This window comes from Melopsittacus undulatus, chromosome 3, assembly GCF_012275295.1.
Source record: "Melopsittacus undulatus isolate bMelUnd1 chromosome 3, bMelUnd1.mat.Z, whole genome shotgun sequence".
Classification (NCBI taxonomy): domain Eukaryota; kingdom Metazoa; phylum Chordata; class Aves; order Psittaciformes; family Psittaculidae; genus Melopsittacus; species Melopsittacus undulatus.
Genome location: NC_047529.1, coordinates 42,526,050 through 42,549,037, shown reverse-complemented (window position 1 = coordinate 42,549,037; position 22,988 = coordinate 42,526,050). Strand labels below are relative to the sequence as shown.

General features: G+C 35.6%; 1 protein-coding gene across 1 annotated transcript in view; it reads right to left on the bottom strand.

The window, feature by feature from the left end:
- ADGRB3 (adhesion G protein-coupled receptor B3) overlaps positions 1 to 22,988 on the bottom strand; it is a 461,694-nt gene that overhangs the window by 247,791 nt on the left and 190,915 nt on the right. Inside the window, exons 4-8 of the mRNA XM_013130073.2 lie at positions 16,424 to 16,588; positions 12,695 to 12,859; positions 11,704 to 11,868; positions 4,911 to 5,012; positions 4,245 to 4,351 (exon numbers count right to left, since the gene is read on the bottom strand). Coding sequence (XP_012985527.1) covers positions 4,245 to 4,351; positions 4,911 to 5,012; positions 11,704 to 11,868; positions 12,695 to 12,859; positions 16,424 to 16,588 — 704 coding nt within the window. The remainder of the gene's footprint in view (positions 1 to 4,244; positions 4,352 to 4,910; positions 5,013 to 11,703; positions 11,869 to 12,694; positions 12,860 to 16,423; positions 16,589 to 22,988) is intronic.

Sequence of the window (22,988 nt, the reverse complement as noted above, 5' to 3'; positions counted from 1 at the left end):
TAAAGAAAACCGTACAAATACAAGAAGCTTTGTGCATGAGGCAATGAACCTACTCTAGGTACATATAGTAAGGAAACAGTCTTCAGGAGTCAACTACCTATGGTTATATGGTAAAATTCTATGCCACATACAGCACAGAATTCTGGCTTAATGAGGAGAACTGCTCAAAACCTGTATTAATATTTCTAGGAAAGGTTTATCTTTAGGAAGAATGTAAAATTTATCCTGATGTTAGAGTGGAAGTCTAAGAATTAACTTTTCAGGATTTCTGCCTTTTGTGAATTTCCAATTTTCTAGAATCATGGGAGTCACAGAATCACAGAATCATACAATCATAGACTGAACTAGGTTAGAAAAGACTTTTAAGAACATCAAGTCCAGCCATTACCCCAAGACTGCCAAGTCCACCACTAAACCATGTCATTAAGGTTCACTAAAAATATGTAAGTTTTTTGAACACTTCCAGGGACAGCGATTCCGCCACTTCCCTGGGGAGCCTATTCAAATGCCTGACTATCCTTTCAGTGAAGAACTTGTTCCTAATATCCAATCTAAACCTCCCCTGGCGCAGCTTGAGGCTGTTTCATCTTGTCCTCTAACTTGTTACTTGGGAGAAGAGACCAGCCACTTCCTTTTTCCATCCTTCTTTTAGGTAGTTATAGAATCATGGAATAGATGAATTTGCAAAGCATCTCTGGAGGTCATCTGGTCTAATCTCCCAGCTCAAACATGGTCACGTAGAACAGGTTGCCCAGGACCATGTCTAGACAGCTTTTGAATGTCTCCAGGGATGGAGACTCTGCAACCTTTCTGAGCAACCTGTGCCATTGCTCAGTCATTCTCGCAGTGAAGAAGTGAAAAAAATGTTTCCTGACGTTCAGAGAGTACCTCCTGTATTTCATTTTGTCCTCAGTGCCTCTTGTCCTGTCACTGGGCACCACTGAAAACGCACCTGTCTCTGTTTTCCTTGTACCTTCCCTTCCAGTACTCACATACATTGATAAGGTCCCTCCTTAGTTTTCCCTACTCCAGGCTCAACAGCTTCACCTCTCTCAGCCCTTTCTTGTAGGAAGGATGCTCATCTTAGTGGCCCTTTGCTCTACTTGCTCCAGTAATATATATACCCTTGAATTCCTCAACTCACAGTTCTAGCTGCCCAAATGTAAGGTGTTTCTACTATACAAAGAGTAAATACAGGTAAATAAAATAGCTATGGGAATATTGTCTAGCCCTGAGGCCAGCAAACATAGACAGCTTTTAATCCTCATGTTAAATTCTCTTCGCATTTCTGTCCCCCCCCAAAAAAAAATTGTTTTATTGCCTGCTAGAAATGGTCTCTCTGCCATGCTATCTTCTAAATGATGCTAGTGACTGACTGGCAGAGTGCTGACTGGTATGGTCTTAAAACATGCAAGGGAGTGTGCTAACAGATAAACAGTTGAACAGTGTAAATGACCGCAAGGGGAGTGTTTAAGCTTGGGAAGTCACCCTGTTCAGTTTATCTAATAGTATAACTGTAAGTTTCCAGTTCAGAAATTGTGTAGCAAGGTTAGTAGGATCTGTGGCCAAGGCAGCATTCTCTGGCTCACAGCATATGAAACGCTTTTCTTTAGAGAGTATGTGCTTGGGCACAGCCCCATGTGAATTCAAATATATGACTTCTGGGTTGTTTCTGGAACATATGTGGCTTGTTTGGAAGGCAAAGAAGCAGGTACCTGTGTGCATTCTTCCAAGTGGGCATATTTTAATGTGTTAAGTATTTTATGTATATCAATTGCTTTAATTCAAATTTAGAAATATTTTTTGCATACTATGTACCTACTTTTGTTTTATGTATTTCAGGTAAGAAATGAAAGGGATTCAGCTCAGACTCAGATTTTACAGGAACATACATAGAACTGAGTTACACCCTTCACTACTCCTGGTCTGAGTTAGTAGAGTAACTTTATTGGTAAGTTAAGTACACTGAGGCATCTCACAAATGCTTTCATAAGCACACATATTTATTACAGCAACACCGTCTGTCAGCAGCTTCCTTATAAAGCTCTATTTTCAGGGATTTATAGAGCGGACATATGTATCGTGGGGGGACAAGCCTACATTTGCAGGGCGATGACCTTATAGGTCTTTATTTTCTACGATTCTTTAAATAAGCTGTGTTGTTCACTTTGAGAAGGAGTAAGATGTAAATCAAGCTGATTTTCTTTGTGAACAGCTTCAAAGTGTAAAAGAAATCAACTTTTCTCCTTTAATTTTTATGCATATAGACAAGACTGAATGATGTTTAGATACTTGTGCGATTTTAAAGAAGCCTTAGGTATTTTTAAATGTTCTTTGGCAAAAGTTATTTCACAGTGTGGTATAATCATACTTTTAATATTTAGAAAAAAAAAGTATAGAAAAATAGATACATCTGATCTGGGTTAAAAATGTCTTCTTTTGTCCAACAATGACCCCCTCCTGCCAGGCAGACTTGCAGCTCTTCAAAAAATATCAGTGCCTCACCAAAAAGTTAGCCAGGTAAGTCAAACCACTGAATAACATGAAAGAGCTTGTCCCACTGTTTGAGTTGCTTATGACAGACTTCTAGCAATAACATAAAAAGAAATGCCTGAATATCACTAGAGAATCAGTGACATGAGGATCAATGATATGAATAAATGCTGATATGAAATCTGAAAAGGTAAGAGCAGATGAACAAAACTCTAAAAGGACCATCTTCTCATCATGCAGGTCAAGATGATTAAACACCTGAAAATATTTCATAATCCTTTAAATATTTCAGAAGATTGGAATATTTAAATAAAATAAGGAAGTGATTTGCTTAACTTTGATATATCTCAATGTTTCAATCACAAAAAAGTGATTTTTTTGATCTGCTTTATGGCATTATTAGCATTTAAAGCTGTGTGTATACATATATATGTGTATTGTCTTCGGTCATTGCCTTTATTATGCTATTTACCAAAATAAAGACTCTAAGAAAATCAAATACAAATATATTGAGGTCAATGTCCACAATGCATGTTTCAGCTTACTATATGCAGCTGCTGCAAAATAATAAAATATCAAAAATATAAAATGCAAAATACTTACAGCCAACTTCAGGTGTTTTTTTTTTTTTAAACATGAACACCAAAGAAATAGGACAATATACAGACAGCTATATAAAATAGGAAAGTTTCTTTTCAGTAGGGACTTTATACTATGTTATTTTAAAAGCAATGCTTGCTTTGGCTTACCCTGAATATAATACCGTGCCTCAATTAAACTGGAATCTAATGAAACAGAAATGCAGCTCAAAGGAATTTATCAAAATGCCCTCTATCTGGCAAGACAGATTTGAGGAATGACAGCCAGGCTACTACTTTTCAAGCCACCACAGATTTTTAGACGTGCTATAGAAGTGCTCCTCTGCTAAATGATAAATGGAGCAGTGGCCTTTGGAAAAGGAGGCAGAGTAATAAGAGTGTCAGTAAAATATATCACAGAGGCAAAACTCATTGTCCACGAGTCTTCTTCAAATAAGTTAATCCCACAAATAGTATTAACCTGACTGAATGCTTTGACTATGGAAATAGAATGTAATGAATATACCTAGCATATACCACGGTAGTATATTTATAATGCAATATATACAATGTATTACATCTATGCATATAAACATGCTTAGGTAATAGATAAATGTATAATGTATGTGCTTTGCAACTAAACTTTTTGTTAAGCATACTAAAAGCCCCCATAATATTTCTTCATCTAGAGCAGTAGCTTTAAGCTATAATCATTTCCTATCGTTACATCTGAAGGTGAAGTTATAAATTTGATAACAAAGAGAACATTATTTCTGACTTCCTAGTGTGAAATTAAAGAATTCAAGGTATTATAAAATTACTCAGCAGGTCACTCTTCCAGTAAACCTCATTTATTCACATCTCATTTTCTAATAAACCAAAATATGTCCTACCTCTGACCTCTATAAAAGTTTCACAGTGGACATGAAAGAAGGGAATGTGATTAATTTTTCCATTTTTACAGTAAGACAGAGCTTTTTCTCACTCAAACACCAGCAATATATAACGTCAGAATAATATATATTAATATAAATTGATCTTTCTTAGGTCTATTTTCCCCCTGGCAGGCATTATCAGGAATTTTACTTTAAAGTAAATAAGTAAGGGATTTTTTCACACCAGTGATTAGTAATGAATAAACAGAGCAAGTACTAAAGCTGGCTTTGCACCTACTGAATGCTGCAAGTGTCTGTACTCATTTGATATGCATCTAGCAAAGCTTGGATGTTCCCAGAAGGCCACTCCATGAACACTGAGAGAGCAGCGTCTGCTAGTGGTGCCTGTAAGTCACAGAGACAGAAAATATTTATATAAGTGAGAGCAACTGGAAAGAATGAACCTTATTTAAACTACATTCCATGCTATTTCAAAAGCACACAGAGAAACAATTTCATGCAATGATTGTCAGTATATAGAGAACAGTAGTTTAAGACCCTGAAATACATTTCAGTGTTCACTTGGTGGGGTTATAGCAGTCTTTTCTTAATTACAAAGATTTTTGTGTTTTGCTTCATTTTCACTTTGTCTGATAGGTTATGTCAAATTGATTTGTTCAGAGCTTTTTCTCTCTGGCTATAATGTGTATATGTATGTGTATACATATATATATATACCACAGAGACCCATGCATATATGTAAGCTATAAGAGAAAGAGTATATGTACATGTACACACTGTATTTATGTATGTACACTATAAATATGAGCATTTCATGTAGATATATTCATGAACATTCATATATACATATGCATAGGAGTCTAGTAATGATTATGTCTAGAACACAATGCAAAAGATATCTTCTTTTCTTTTTTCTTCATAAAAATTCAAAATAATACTGTACCTGTGGCATTGAGAGGACAACGATTGAAAGCCATGTCCCCAGCTGGGGTCCTTTTCCACACCATTGACATCAAATAGTCTTCAGGACATATTTCATATGGTGCTGCCATTTAAAAATGAGAATTCAAAGAGAAACATTAACATTAAAAATATATTTTATATCAGAAAAGTATGTCTTCAATCTTATCCTAATTTTCCCTGAGATGTATATGTCAATGTAATTTGGTTTAATTTTAAGAATGAAGTACAAAAATGGAAAAATGCAAAACTTGTAGGTTTTATATAATATCTTTGTGATGCTATTTATTTCATATAACCTGTACTTTTATTCTCCTCAGCAAACAAACATTCTCTAGATTTTAATCTTGATGTTTATAGGTTTGAACCTTTTTTTATTGCTCTCTTTTGATCAATAACATTAAGCACCTATCAGAAAATTATGATTCTTAAAATGTAATAAGCAGTGATGCTTATCTTTCTTACACTAAATTTTTTAAAGATTTTCTAAAACTTAAACTGCATGTGAAAGAATCTGTCCTGAAACCACAGTTGAAATGTTAAATGTGCTAAAGGTACCAAATGAGAGGTGTATATTCTGAAGACCAAAAGGCAGGTTATTTCCTTGAAATTTGTTTCAGTGCCAGCTGGTAATTAAGCAAGTATAGTCAATAATGTGGAACTGAACCCAGGACAGAGGCTAGAAAACAAAATTGCAATACCACTTAAAGGAAAAAATATTTTCACAATTTTGTAGTAACAGAACTGCATGGGGAAAAAAAGCTTCTGCAAATGTTTCATGGTTTTTTTTTCACATGGTTGTGATTTACAGATTCATTTTGCTATTTTTTTATTTATTTTTTTTTTACGTTTATGATTTTTGAGTAAATTAACACAGCAAACATCTGGTTGAAGTCACCTCACAACTGACAGATACTAGTTGCTGAAATCTAATTAATTCCAAATTCAGGAGAGAAAAGCCATGAATATTATTCTTTGTATTTCAGGAAAATTGAACCCCACTGTATTACAGCAAAGGAGCTACAAAGCAAGTAAAAGGAAGTGAGAAATAAAAGTCTATCACTATAGCAGATGGGGTGATAAGGCAGGAAGCAATTCAATGATTCACCCATGGTTGTATGGGAAATCTCTAGCAGAAGCAGGAACATACCACAGATTGTGCCAACCCCATTTCCTAACCCACAAAACTGTCCATCTTTCCTGTTCTGTTCTTCTGCTGACTCTAGGGTGAGTAAGGGAAGTGAGCAGCCTTCTACACAAAGATGTACCCTCTTTTTGTGGAGGACAAAGAATACCTAGCAGATGGCTCAGTAATACTAATATGAATCACAGTTGGGCAGAAAAATTGCTTGCTAAATCTGCCTCACCATCAGCATTCTTGAAACATAAATCAAGACAGTTGGTGCTGCTAAAAAATCAAGAGATCCATTAATCGCAAAACCCAAAGAAAGTCAGTTATATTCATAATCTAGAATACTAGCACTGCTTTGGACATGGCCAAAAAGTGAATGCATCAGGCCAGTGTTAAAATGGGAAAAGCCAGATTTTGATAAACATAAGCCATCTGGTGACATAAGCAAATGCAATTTCCATTCTATTATGACCTTATAAACAAAAGAAATGTTCTGATTTGGGGAGTGTAAATTAACATAATGAGGAGGTAATATTATAAATCACATAAATTTGCTAAAGCTTAGAGCTCTTTGAGAAGTGCATTTGTCATGCAGCTGTGGCCATTTCAAATGTGTTGTGTTCACTAATCAACACTTTACATGCTGATTCTCAGAACTGAAACTCTTACTTCCCTCCAAACACTGAATGTTAAATGTGGTTTATTTTACTAAAAAAAAACCCAAAACCAAAACAAAAAAAATCCCCAAACCAAAACTATGCATATATATATATGCATACTTATAGACATTATATTTTCTCTTTTATGTTAGCATGTCACAGATAGCATGTCATTAGATTTCCCATCTATTTGGAAGGGTACATTTTGTGTGTGCTTTTGTGTCACATTTTTCAGAACTGAAGATTATATTTTAATTTTAGCCTAATGCCAGAGATAATCTGTGTACCTGTGCATTGCGTTCAGATTAAAAGGCATTCCCAAGACTGAGTTATCAGGAAAGAGATGTGGGAAAAAGTCAGAGGTTGGAAGAGGTATCATGTAGCCCAGGTAAAGAAGCTTTCCTGGTTCCTGGCTGACTATGCATTGTACAAATACCTTAGATCAAGCACTGCTGCACGTAAAAAACAAACCAGTTCTTCATAAAGCTAAAGTGTATCTGGCAGAAATTACTAATCAGGCATCTACCCACACTAAAGCATCTGTGAGATTCCAACCAATGCTGCCCATGAAGACATTACAGTCACACTGCAGTGGTATTATATCTGAGTTAAAAAGCTTTGCTGATCTTGCTGGCACTGCTCAGGACCAGTTCAAGTATTTAACTATGGCACAATTAATTCATAACACACCCACAGATAAATGTAAGCTATCTGTACAAAATCATAAAGAATTGCTAAAATTTAGAAGCAAACAGCAGATACTGAGGTAAACTTGCTAAAACTGGGAAATAAATAGCAGATATTTCCTTCAGTAATGATGTGATTCAGCAGTATCTTCCCCCACATAGCATGTACTGAGATTTACCACCCCTGTAATGACAGGCCTGAATTCATCCCACCTAAGCATAAACACTCAACAAAGTCTGGGGACTAGAAGCATAGTCTTCCTCTGGCATTACTGGTGAGAGGACATAAATCTCCAAGAGGGAATCAAATCACCTGGAATATAAGGAATCTTTGAACAACACACAAAGCAACAGAAACCCACAACCTCACAGAGTATATGAGCTACCTAGGCAGATAATAGATAAAGGAAAGGGTTACAACAGGGTGAAGCAAGTTAGCCAACGACACACAGTAGCTTACAAATAAAGCCAGAACTACAGTTAGTCTCTTGAATCCTAATTCAATGCCACAGGCAAAATTATCTTCAACAAAGGCAATAGAAAAAAGCTTTTGAACATCTTGTAGAATAGTGTTGTATTCAAAGCTAAAACAAACCATACAGGTTTCATTTCAATTATTTGTTGATAATTATTTGAATCTTTTTCCCCTTCTCATATTCTACTCTATGTAGCTAGTGGTGACGCTGAAGAAAACTACCTTCAGCAGGAAATAATTAGCTAGTCTTCAGCAGAAGTTGTGCACTGTTATTTTTTTGTTAACAAACAAGGTAGTCTATCATTGTTTTCAGAATCATTTTGGTCAAAACAATTCCTATATTATGTTTTCTACCACTGACAATAGGCTTATGAGAAAAAAAAAAGAATCTGTTTTATGTAAAATCTTGGTAAAGCATAAATATTGGGATATGTATAGAATTGTTATAGAAGTAACTATTATAGAATTCAGTATTTCTGGAAACCAATTCTATATTATTGGAACCTAATAAGAACATTGTCCTATTATCCTAAAAATAATTTTATGGACATCTCTCCTGAATAACACCATACTTTGTTCTCAGTTCTCACATCTCTTAAGTTTTTACTGACACATTCAATGGGACTTAACTTGTCTCTCTCACACATTTCTCTAAAAGTTTCTGATCAGCTTGCCATGCAACTCCTTATCAGTCACAGGTTGGATTTTCTTTTGTTAACCAGCTATCTCCCTTATTCCTATGAGAAAGGGCTATTGTTCTTTCATTCTGTGTAAATTTTCTGCAGTGACTCCTATGTAACTAGCAGCTTTGCAAACCTGGAAGTTTTTTTCCTGTCTCTGATTTGTTTCTCATTTTCTGAAGTTATCCTCCACAAAAGGATGCTTCTAATTCATAGTTCTAAATCTGTAACACTGCTGACCTACTGGGAGTTAAATCTAATTTTAGACATTTGGAATGTAACAACGGAACAATGGCTGAAGCCAAAATATCTTTATATATTTGTTTTTCATTCCCAGTGTATTACACAATAAAGAAGGAAAAATCTTCTTAAAATTCATAATTGTGAAAAGAAATAAATCACAAAGATACTCAGCATTTGTCCAGAAATGTGACATGGTCTGACATGGTTTAGTGGTGGACTTGGCAGCCCTGGGGCAACAGTTAGACTTGATTTTAAAGGTCTTTTCCAAATGAGTTGATTCTATGATTCTATAAATAAGGCTAAGAAACCAACTTTCATATAATATTTCTAAGACTGCCTTTCTTAGTGCTGCTTAAATTCAGCTTCTGAGTGTCCGATGTAATTAAGTCTCTGCCCAAACCATCTGCAGGGAATCGGTGATCAGGTACAATGAAAATACTTTATAATGGTCAGATAAAGCAGGCCCCAAACTACAAAGAGTCCAGTCTAGATTTTCAGTCAGTCAAGTAGACAGCTCTGTTTACAAAGTATCTTATTAACAGCAGCCAGTGTAACAGAAAAAAGTTTAATTATCCTTTTGCTTCCACAGTTTAAAGTCAGCTATAATTTAATTTTCTGTAAGCCTATAGAACTCTGGGTGATGCAAACAGACACAGTTTCATCCACTTTACAAACGCATGCACAGATACACAGAGCTAAGAATCTGGTCTTACGCTAATGGCAAAGCAATGCTAATATTAGAAAAAAAAACCAACATCTTAGTCTGTCATGTTTTACAATGACTTAACAGAGAAAAAGAAACCACTAAGACAAAAACAGCTTTGCTGAACTATTTTAGACCTATTGAACAAAATCATACAAATAATGAAATTTGCTTATACTTTGATTGATCATCTCTGTATAGCATTTTTCAGTTTTGCTTGGTGTTTATAAAATGTAAAGCTGCTTTCCTAAATGTCAGTCTAGAAACAAAGAAATCAAACCTGTTATTCATGTTTAATCTTCTGCACAAGTATAGCTTATCAAAAGGTGCTTTAGGTTATGGTTTCTGTAATCACACTGATTCTAATCTGGAATTAATCAAGTAAATAAATAAATTTACCAAATGGCAAATAAAGCCCTGTGTGCGTTTGACTTGTAAATACATATGTAAAGTATTTTATTAACAGCAGGTGGCAACCTTTGAAAATTGGACTGCATCAGCATGGTTTTACTTTTAAACATATAAACGCAAATTATTTCAAGAATGATTTTATAAGCAGAAGCTGGTTGATCTGAACATCTGCTTATAGAGAAGAATCATATTAGCATTCTCTTAGTGCTGTGCTTTTATAGAGGAAGGCTGCACAAACTATGGAAATTATAATTTTTTAGGAATCAAATACAAATACTCTTTTATATTGCTATTCAAATAATGAATATTTTACCAAAATTAAAGAGATCATTTGAGACATAAGTTAAGCTTGGTTAACTTCTCCAGTATAGTATTATAACCTCGTAACTACAAATAGTCCTATTGTTATTCTTCAAATGCAATGAGATTCATTGGTCTACTGTACTGCAGACACCTTGAGAATTGTTTGTTGATGGCTGCCAAGGGATAAACATGCTGCCTATGAAAATATAACATAATTTGATAACATAAAATTCACATCTGATGTATTACCCATGTCCTGACACAAAGCATCCCTGCCATTTAAGGCCTTTCTCTGACTATCAGAGAACAAATCATCAAAATATCCAGAAGTAAAAGAAATTGCTAAATTGATTTTTGCTGCTTCCTGGCTTGTAGGTGAGAACACATAATTTCCCAAGTGAATGGCCAAGAAATCTTATACTCCTTACACCTTATTTTGTTATCTTACACCTATCCAACAATGTATCCTTTTACTTTAGGACATTGTGTCTTTACACTTGTATGATCAGATTCACCAGCTGTCATCTTTATTCGTCACTTTTGAAGAAGCTCAAAAGTACACCTTTATTAGCTTTCAGTGGGAAAAGCTTAAATCTGTTGGGAGGACAAAATAAAAAGTGCTGCAAATAAATATACGTAAGCATTATATTAAAATGGGAACGATGTGCCTTTTCATTTTCATAGAATCATAGAATAGTTAGGGTTGGAAAGAACCTTAAGATCATCTAGTTCCAACCCCCCTGCCATGCCCAGGAACACCTCACACTAAACCATATCACCCAAGGCTTCATCCAACCTGGCCTTGAACACTGCCAGGGATGGAGGATTCACAACCTCCCTGGGCAACCCATTCCAGTACCTCACCACCCTAACAGTAAAGAATTTCTTCCTTATATCCAATCTAAACCTCCGCTGTCTAAGTTTTAACCTGTTACCCCTTGTCCTATCACTACAGTCCCAAATGAATAGTCCCTCCCCAGCATCCCTGTTAAATTACTTTTTATAAAATGTTTCATGTGTATTCACTCACATACAACACAGTAAGGTTAATTTTTTCCTGCAATGGAATATATCCCAAATGTATTACAAAGATGTCTCTTGCGTACTGGATGAAAGGAATTATATAATTTACAAAACCAGCCCTGATATTCTGAGAAACAGTGCATTCAAAAAGAATGGCTGTCCCAGATAATATAGGCATACCTAGGCAATGAAATATTTTTCCAATAAGTTTCTTTACTATGGTATTTTGATTTATTCAAAACATTGATCCATTGCTCATATATCCAGTATAGCTAGTTTACACCTAGCTACATAAACACAACTCTACTGAGAAAACCAGCAGTGACTTGTCTGAAGCAAGACTAGATATGGCTCTTTATAGCTACTGCGCTATGGATGTTGACTTGTCTCTGCTGAAGGTGACCATCAAAGTAAGCCATACTGTACTGTAGACAGTAACAGTGATTATATTTGCATCTCACCTGGACACCTCTGTTCACTGCACCGTCTAACTTCCTCTCCAGTTCCTTCACACTGTTGCCCGGTGACAGCAGCACCTTGGCAGATCCTTATTCGCCTCTCCCAGCCACCGTCGCAGGATTTGGAACAGCCACTCCAGTGGCCCCACTGGTTCCACTGGCCATTTGCTGTTCAGAAAAATACAGTTATGATGGTAACATGATGACAGTCATAAAGGAGGATATATAGTTTATTCTTTACTTGAGGGAAACCTCCCCAGATATAACTGGTAGTGACAGAAATGGTAGATGTAGGCATAGGGAAGATGACAAACTCCTTACTTGGCTCCTGAATATAGGATTGCTGTCTAAGTGACTTGCATCTTTGGATAAAAAAAAAGGAATTGATGCACATCAACTTTCACTTAGACTGCAAAATATATATTGTCCCTTTTGCATTTTTTTATACACTTGCATAGTGCTGTTGTAGGGTAATCAAAGACATTTACAATGTGCATAAGTACCCTTTAAAAAACTAAATAAAAACATTTCTGCATGTGATGTTTTAGCAGCTTGAGTTTTACATGCTCTGACAGTGCAAATGAGGCTTGAAAGATGGTATAAATGTAATTTACCCACCCTGGAAGGCTTCTCTTATACTTGCCAGAGGATCATGAAGTAGTCTCAGTGTAAAAGGGAATCAAACATATTTTTTAAAACTGAGGAATGTCCTTTAAATGTTGATAAAACCAAATAGCTGATATACAGCCCATCATGCACACCCTTTCCGGACTTATTATTCAGCTTTTGTCTAGTCAATTAAAGTGAACGAGACCCTAGTTCTCCCTCTAAAGGTGACTTCTCTGCCCCTTTGCAGCCTGCCAAGTCCTGTGGTGGCATGGGAACTTGCCTGTGTATCCCCAGTTCCTGCCCCAGAGCTACTAGCAAGACTGTCCTGAGTCTCCCCTGAGCAGGGAAAGCAGAGCTGCAGCTCCCCTCACCAGTCGGTACTCACCGGTGCACTCAGGGTTGAAGCACTCCCGGCTCTCAGCCCAGGGCCCTCTGCACTCGGAGCCACCATGGGCTGCCGCTGTGCACTGCCGGCTCCGCTGCTGGGTGCCGTTGGAGCAGGTCACTGAGCACTGGCTCCACGAGCTCCACTCTTGCCACTGTCCATCGACTGCCATAGTAGGCAAAAAAGAGATGGATACAGCAGTTACCACCTAAGCCAGGAGAGGCCTTGTGACTTCTTTCTAGGCTGGAGGGTTTCAACTTAGACCTGAATGCAGACCCTCGGACTGCACCTAGCCTGAAGATGGTTCACTTCTGGCAGTGGTCAAGTACAGCCATTACGAGCTACTTTAAAATAATTTAAAACTGTTTTCCTTTTTCTTCAAGTAAAGAATGCTGCATCTCCTCTAAATGAACACTGATACAAAAAAGGATGAATTATTATTTTGTTCACATACCATGCAGTTTGAAAGTCCTTACTAAAAACAAGGCCTTATAAAAGACTTGTCTTTTTAGGCAAAAGTGGAGGCCAATCTTGTACCATTTAAACCCTGAGCCCCTCAAAGCAATTTATTACAGATGCAGTGATCATTCAGATGGATCAGTTTATAAGATTACTGGTCTTGACTGTGAAATTAGGTCTCTTTAGTCAAATAGCAATAGGAAAACAGGAGCTACCACTTTGTCTGTTCTCTGTTCTCTACACTAATACTGTTGAGCATACTTTTAGCATTAATCCTCCCTGTAATGTAAATGATCCCAGCTCTTCAACATTTATTGACGTAAATTGTAGGAGGACGAAAATGGCCTTCCTTCCTCCTCAGGTCTGCTTGTGCAGAACACATACTGCATAATCTTCCTTTTGAATTTGTCATGCTGAATTTTTAAACTCTACAGATATGCTGACCAGTTCTGTGTTTTGTATTTTGTATTAGTCCATACATTTTGAGTTTGGCAGAATATTCCCATGGGTAAAGTTTTAGGGCTGGTATATTTTATTTCATATATCAGAAAGCTTCTTGAGGTAAATAAAAATATTAAAAAACAAAATAATAAAAAATACAGATTGATTAAGTTTCCATAGAAGTGAAAAATCATATGGTCTTAAATACATAATAGGACTACACAGTATTTTTGAAAACAGGCAAGTGCCGTGAAATGTGTTATTACTGATTGTGATAGTTCAGAATCCTGTGTTCATACACACTTCAGCAATCACCAGTTTCTCATTGCAGCTGCAATTATCCAATATAAACTCAAAATGTAGGTTGTCATACAATTTTGATTAATACTAGTCCTTGAAAACCTGTTTTTTATAACTACTATCTTGTAATATCTTACTTGGTGCACTTGCTAACCCCTGACTTCAGGATTCTTCTAAAGGACGGGTGGAATAGCAGCTTCCTAAGTTAATGATATTAATTAAAATAGGAAGCAGAATCTTTAAGTTAGTGATTGAACATACTGTGTTTGTATGGGTGCACTACTGTTTAGTATAGAGGTGAACTATTTTACTGTTGTCTGACAGTAACTACACAACGTTTCAAACAGTTCAATTACTATTGGTATCTCTAATGCTTAGGATCTTAGCAGCCAGTGCATTGAAGAGTTTTTTTTCCTAAAATTCTATATTAAATATTCTATGTAATGCCTGATTGTGAATCACTTCTCGATGTAAATGCCTCTCAAACTATGAAACTGTGTTCTGATAATTTATTCAGCAGAAAATGGAAATCTTTCCAAACATGGAAGCTGCTTGCATTCATTAATCATTAAAGCTTTATGTGAAGAAGAAAACATTATGGAAATTATATTTCAGTGCAACCTGTTTTGTTTTATTCATTGCTATATAGTATTATTTAGGGTAGGAAAGATTGAATCAATTATTATAGTGTCTTTGGTGGCTTCTCATATGTATTTTGTACATCTTCCTGTTATCTTTAGGAGCAAATAGCATGTGAGGTTTCTATTTCAGAAATACTGTTAAAAGACTAAAGAATTCAACAAGAAGATTCCTGTATAAAATTGAACATTGAAATTACAGCAAATCTTAGCATTCAGCAAAGATTTAAACAGTTGCAGTACTGTAGCCAGTATATAATTACCTCTGGTGAAAATCATTTATGTACAAATGACAGTTCAAAATCCAGAACTCTCAAATAACTTCTTATTTTGACAGATAAGGTGAAACATCTTTTGTGTTTCTTTGCAATATTGAAGTGAACTGAAAGCATTAATTTATTCTCTGCTATTTTATTTGGTATTCCTCTTGTTGTCAGCTCTGCTTCATGTTCATATATTATGTTAATTACTTCTGTGTGGGCACATGTGCAATTGCACTGCCGACAACTTGGCCAAAAATTGGATTAATTCAAAATGTTTGCAGCTACATTCAACAGTAAAACTTCAAAAAAAAAAAAATTGTCCTAAAGTTGTAGTCGACTTTGTGGGCTAGGAAAAAAAAAATCTAAGAAATTTAGTTTTAATTCTTTGAGGCACTAAGTTCCATTTTTTCCTTTATCTCTGTTTTTAAATCATCAGACAAATATTTGCTGCTGAAATGCCCATCGACCATTTTCAGGAAGAGCTCAAGTCATAGAGAATATATTTGCAGCAGTGTTGTTAACCCTGGATATTCAACAAACTCACTGCAAGGAAAACCTCCATGCTGGCAGACGAAACCTATGAAAGAAATTTCTCACATTGCAGCTACCTGATACCTTTACAATATCTAAGTCTTACAATGAGTTCAATAACAATAAAGTATCATAACATAATAATCCTTACGGTTATTAAACTTATTTTAATACTTAGATATTACACACATATATCAAATATGCATTGTATATATAGATATATATATATACTTTTTATAAGGTCAGATATTGATAGGACAAAGGGTAATGGCTTTAAACTGAAATAGGGTAAATTTAGATTAGATATATTAAAGAGGTTCTTTACTCTTTAGAAGTAAAAGAGTGGTGAGACACTGGCACAGGTTGCCCAGAGAAATTGTGGGTGCTCCATTCCTGGAAGTGTTCAAGGCCAGGTTGGATGGGGCTTTGAGCAATCTGGTCTAGTGGAATATGCCCCTGCCCATTGCAAGGGGTTGCATTTTATGGTTTCATTCTATGATGTAAGCATACATATGTGTCTACATATATACATACATATAAATACACATGAGTCACTTAAAATCTTTACTGTAACAGTGGGATTCAAATAATGCCCTAACTTGTTTCAGCCTGTCTGCACACATGTGAATAATACCCATTTTGAATAAATTAATATAAATTAAAATTTGGTGGTTTCCCAAATATGTTTTTTGTATAGTGAATGAAGAGGTACAGTGAACCTCTAGTAAACATAATGCAAACAGATACAGTGGGCACAAACCTTTTGACCTCTGAATTTTTCCCTTTAAACCACACTCAGAAAGCTGTTTACCTTTTGGTTCTCCAAGACCCATCCTGAATCGAGGTTTCCCACACAGCATACCCCACCCTAGAGGGAGAGTCTCTTGAAGAAACTAGTTATTTGCTTGTGTAGTACCTTGAGCAGAGTTACCATTCTGATTATATTCTTTAATCACTACAGTCTGAATTATGAACAATATTACCCCATTCACTCACTGTGCATAACAGTTTTTTCTGCGTGTGAAGGGCAATAAAAGAAATCACAAACCCACACTGAATACACTGTAACAAAGCAAAGAGATGCTACATGAGCTCACCAGGGCAGAGTGCAATATTGCAAGGTTTATGTTGTGTTTCGGGTCCATCACATGATCTTCCCCCATATTGGGGAGGTATACATGACCTTGTCCTAGTTCTTTGGCCTCGACCACATGTGAATGAACACAAACTCCAAGGTGACCATTCCTCCCAAACGCCATGTACTGCAACAAACCAAACAGATTTTAACCAGAAACAGACACACAAGTAACAGAAGGCTTTGAAAATAAACAAGATCAATATTTTAAATAGGAATTATTTTGCTAACACCAAAGAAATCACTATAGGTAATATTTACCATTGGCAAATAAATCCCTTGTAAAATGTAGTTAATTTCAATTTTTAAAGTATATTTTCTCTAAGAGATACTTTGAACCATTTTCTCTAAATTAATCTCACTACCATATTTTCTTTCTTTTATTCTTTTAAGAAAGATGGTTTCCTTTTTCAAAAGATAGTTACAATATCTTTGGTGCCTGACTTGAGATATATTTAAGTCTTGATTTTCAGGAGACTAGTTTTTGTGATTTTCAGGAATATCCTGATATATCAAGACAGCTCTAAAAACACAAAGCAATCAAAATTAAGCTTTCTTTTGCAAATATAGGAAAAATGCAATCATTTCTTACTGTCAACATTATAAACAATTGTTAAAAAGCAATTATTAAAACAATTGTGTCACTTGTTTAAATTGTGGTGGGAAAATGGCATGATCTGCTTGATTACCTTCCTCAAAAATTCGAAGACAACATAAGCAAAAGATATTTGTGCTATTTCTTTATGTGAACATCTTAATTGACTTAATATACACAGTAATACATGCACCCTTTCATCTTAAATGTTCACTCAACAAACTTCAATACTTTCAGGATACACAATAAATTACAAACACATACCAATATTTTTATGCACAAGTATTACATAATATTAATATGAAGAATCATAGGAGATGCATCTTTCTCTACCTTTGATGTTTTTCCACCTGTAAGACAAACTAAAACACTATTTCCATATGTGATTATATACTATATGCATCCCCTTTTCATAAATGATGGGAGTTAAATTTTCAGAAATGTCTATATTACAGTTAAGCATGTACTAGCAAACAAATTCCATACATGCATTGGTAAGCCAGTTCTTTATAAACTGGAAAATACTGCAAAGCAACCTTTAGTTATTTTTCTGTTGCTTAAATAAATGTAGTTGCACAGGTTTAAATTAGGTTTTATGAGAAAGGAATGTAATAATGAGATCTGTAGTAATGCTAGGCATTTAAGTAAAATACAGACACTTAGTACCCAGACTGAGCATCACACTCCGTATCACATAACTGTGTGTTTCTGCAACCCTGTCTGTTTGAAGGGTGTCTGGAGGGTGAAATAGTGTATAACATCTCAGTGTATCATTGGTAATGATTCACAACATTACAGAAGAAATAGATTTTTCTGCTTTTTCCTCACTTTTTTTCATCACTGTGAAAGAACTCATATATAGGTTTCCTTTGCCCTGAAGGCACATACCACCTGTCCAGTTTCTACAAATAAAACCCTTTTCTTGTAGGGATCAGAATAACATTTCCTAAGGTGAAATTCAGTTGCAAGGGTGCAGAAGGATGTTCAGCTCCCTGATAAATTATCACAAAATCACCAGTAAGATCAAGGGGAATTCTTCATGTAGGTAAGTTCTATTGCATTTCATTAAAAATAAGGAAAAATGTCATTTCAGATTCTATGTTGAGGTAAAAAGCTTGTTAGGTAACTTCTGAGAAATCGTACCTGACAGAAGATGTCAAGCTTTATGCAGGGAATATTTTAAGTCACTAGTTAACAGCTCAATTGCTGGAAAGTTTTTAGTTGGTCACATAGAAGTGGTCTAAAATAAAAATTTTTATTCCACATCCTACATGGCTAGCTTTATTAAAACTATCTTATTCTAAGTATCACATCAATCTGCATTATATTAAGTAAAAAATCTCAGGAACATTCCAAATCAATGTTAAAGCGACAGATAATAGTCTAACTATTTTAGAAACCTTGAGTATCTGTGAGATTTTGGTCAAAACCAGGTAACCTAACTCATCTACAACTAGCAAATTGATGCTTATATATGCATATAATCCCTTACATTTAATCTTTTCTCACAGGTACTAGAACAGCTACTCTGATCCAGCCATATGATCTGAAGAATTTTTTTTCTCATTGGTAAAGGATTAGATTCTGAATCCTGATGTATCTCTAAGGCTCCAAATTTATTATCATACAAGAAAAAATAATGAGAAACCAATTTGTCAGATCAGATTCCAAACACTGGTCAGTAATAACAATGTTATAGTTTCATCTTCTGATACAATAATGGTTAAGATGCTCAGGTGCAACAAGAACTTCAAAAAGTACATAACAGCAAAAGAAAAATTAATGTAAATTAGGAAGAGATTATTCTGTAAAAAAAAATAATTAGAAAGGTCTTGGTGCTATGTAAAAGCAGAATGATTTTTTTTTTTTAGGTACATATGCATTTATTGGTTAATTTGAAGTTAAAAAGCTGCCAAAATGTTGTAAGTTATTATCTTCATTTTAAAATTACAAAAACATGTGCTGAGGGGCTGTTTAGTGATACTGTCTTGAACCAAAAGGTTGTATATCTCTTCTGGCAGAAGTGTCTTCTGGCAGTGTGTTAATAGCAACACACAAGAATTCTTTTGTGATTTTTGAATCTGAACATAAGCCAAAACAAAATGCTTCACTGTGTGTGAACTCAGACTCTCAGCAGCATGTTTATTGCTTAAATTATTCTGTGCCCAAAATCTTCTTCTATGAGAAATTTTATCTCATTACGTAAAAAAATTCTTGCATGTATAGACTTGTATATCTGAAACTAGTAGATAACTAAAGAAATCAAGAGTGGAAAAGGCATAGCAATAAGAAAACAACCATTGTCAGCAAACAAATATCAAGGAGAATTAATGTGTTCAGTGCTTTACAGAAGCATACGGTATTATCCAGATCAACTTTAAAACAACACCTTAATTTAAAATTTCTCACCTTTGAACATTTTTTGACATTTCAATTACATTTTATTTAATACCATTTTCTAAATGCAAAAAAAGCCTTAATATCTGATGAATTATATAGCAAGATGAGGCATGCCAAATTACACCAGATGGAAAGCTAGCCCACAGAGGAGTTACTATTTTCTATAACACAGTTTCAGATGCAAGATTCATTATTTGGGACAAAAATATTCAGATTATCGCCAACTTATCTGTCAAAAACATTGCTACCACAACATGTCTGGATTACTGCAAAGCATCTTTCCCTTCTTTCTGCCACTCTGTGAACCTAATCATATTGAAGTGAACACCCACAGTGTTCACAATACGCAAATGCTGTGAATTGGGAGGAGGCGTGAGGCCTTGCTGGCCTTCATCCTACAAGTATATTTTGGGAAACTTTTATTGGGGTTTAAATGCTTTTGATTTGATCAGCTTTAAGCTGAGCAGAAATTGAAAAGCTATTATTGTTATTGAAGTTTCAGTGTTAAGTGGTACTGGTCCAGTACTAGACAGTGGGATTAAGTGCACCCTCAGCAAGTTTGCAGAAGTCACCAAGCTGTGAGGTGTAGTTGACACTCCTGAGGGAAGGGATACCATTCAGAGGTACCAGGACAAGCTTGAGAAGTGTGTCCATGTGAGCAATGTGAGGTTCAACAAGGCCAAGTGCAAGATCCTGAACCTGAGCTGGGGCAATCCCAAACACAAATACAGGCTAGGGAATCAAGGGATTGAGAGCAGCCCTGCCAAGAAGGACCTGGGGGTACTAACAGATGAAAAGTTGGACATGACCCAGCAGTATGCACTCACAGCCCAGAAAGCCAACCGTATCCTAGGCTGCACTAAAAGAAGCGTGCCCAGCAAGTGTAGGGAGGTGATTCTCCTCTCCTCTGGTGAGACCCCACCTGGAGTATTGCATTCATCTCTGTAGCCCCCAACATAAGAAGGACATGGACCTGTTTGAGTGAGCCCAGAGGAGGGCCACAAAAATGATCAGAGGGGTGGAGCACTTCTCTTATGAATTCAGGCTGAGAGAGTTGTGTTTGTTCAGCCTGGAGAAAGAAGGCTCTGGTGACATCTTACTGTGGCCTTTCAATACTTAAAGGGGCTTATAAGAAAGATGGTGACAAAATCTTTAGTCATAAGACAAGAAGTAACGGTTTTAACCCAAAAGAGGATATATTTAGACTAGCAATAAGGAAGAATTTTTTTACAATGATTGTGATGAAACACTGGAACAAGTTGTCCAGATAAGTGGTAGATGCCTCATCCCTGGAAGTGTTCAAGGCCAGTTTGGACAGGAGATGTAGTTGAAGATGCCCCTGCTCAGCTGGACTAACTGTCCTTTAAAGGACAATTCCAAACCAACTATTCTATGATTCAATGGTATCATAGCTAACTATGGCTCAATAATCAGATCAGATGCTACATTAAAGGATTTTTTGAAATTAAATTACAGGGTTTGTTAAAAGTTCTTGAAGTCAATGAAGAAAGAGAAACTAATTGAGATATTCTAAGTTCTTTCTCCTTGCAATTTTAGCTGTCTTAGAAAATTATTCATTGCACTGAAATGAATCAGAGGCAGTACAGTACTAGATCCTGAGATATCCTTGCTCATAAAAGAAGCAGTAACAACAACGGTTACCTGAGTTGTGTTTTGTTGCCAACTATGCTGTACTTCTCTAGAAGGCTCTTGACTGCAAGACAGACTGAATTACTTAATGGACTGCTGAAAAAGTATCGGTCCAGAACAAATATAAATAAATAAAAATTACATAAAAATGGTTCCTTCAGGATTATGAGTTATCAGAGTACTATTATGAAATTTAAAGTTTAATATCAACACTAATACATATATATTATGATGAAGCTGATGAATCCCATTCTCAACATTTGGCAGGGCAGTCAGATCAGAGAAAGAAGTATTCCCTAACATAATACAGAGTATCTTTGACAATAGAGGAAGTATTAGGAAGGCAGTAGATGAAAATACACTAGAAGTCTTGCATTAATATTTTCAACTTTAACAGGTTCCTTTGAAGTTTGTGGATAGATGCTTGAAGTATAGTTCAGGAGGCCATTTTGCATACTTCTTTATTCTGAAAGAGCAACTTTCTGATGAGGAAATATTCCAGCTCTCAGAATGCCGCCACTCCCACACTTTATTAGTTATGCAAATATAGAATCACTATGCCCACTTGATTGTTCTATTTGTAGGTTACAAGGAGAGACCACTATTACGTTTTTGTACATTTACTGTTTCTAGTTTATGCTCTGTGATATAAACTCTTGCTTTGTTGACAGAGTCCAAAAGCTGTATGGAATGAGTGGAACAGATCTGGATACACAGGCCAGATCTCAGTTATGTATGCATATGTTTGGATTGTTTTTTTCAAAGTGTGTTTTAATTATACTAGTATACAAATTATGCATTTTGTTATTCATGGACCAGGGTTAATCCTGAACTAGCAACTCTCTGAGTTAGGATACATAATGTAATGAAGACAGAGAATATTCAGACTAACAATTGTAGGGACGTTTGGAGAATAAATGGAGCTGTGACTAGAAAAAACACATTTCTAAACTGGTAATCTTACACACTGCCACACAGTAATGACCCTGTATCCAGACAGAGACCAACATAAATTAATAAGGTTATTGTAATTATGTGAAACAATAAAATATGCAAGATTTAGCCCAGAAGACTAATTATTTAGAAAAGGTAACTCAAGATACATAAAGATTATCAGAATCATCTGTGGTAATTCGAAAGGCAAAATATCTTGGCAGCATCACTGTTAGCCACTGAGAACTGGTAGCCATTGCTCATACTGGCATCCAGAAACAAAAACCGTACCCTGGAACAGTCATTTTGTGTGAACCTTGTTTAAAAGTTTGGTAGACAATGCGATTTTTAAGAATTAACTTTTTTCTATTTTACTTTGACAGCAAATTAATTAACTTGGGTTTGAATTACATGGATATTTTTGGCTTTATATGAAAAGTTCCCATTTCTTATTGGAGAGAAGGAAGATAAAATCCTGTAAAATTAGGTGATTTAGACATCTTTCTTCTTAGGCAAAATAAAATTAACAAGATCTTTCTTCCTCTGGTCAGTAGCTGAAAGTCCATGAAGACATTATTGTGCAGAGGACAGTTTGGCCCATTGTCTAAAAGACTGTATTCTAAATCAAAAAACAATTGCAGTGACAAGGAGCTTAAATCACCCTGTTAATCAGTCTCTGCTTTTTAAGGTATTGATGATCTGGATTTCTTCCCTAGTGTGTATTTCGTACTCATGCTATACCTTCTCTTTTCTGAGTGGAAATCGGAGAACACAAACTTTTAGAGAAATCTGAAACTGTCAGAGAAAAAGGGACTCTTGTTTCATAGCTTGACTGTTTGTAAAGTTAAATAACAATCTACATGACGAAATTTCACAGCTGAATAGAATTAAACTTCTCTGCTCTAACTGAAATGCTCTTATGAAATTCATATTAAAAACAATAATAAGA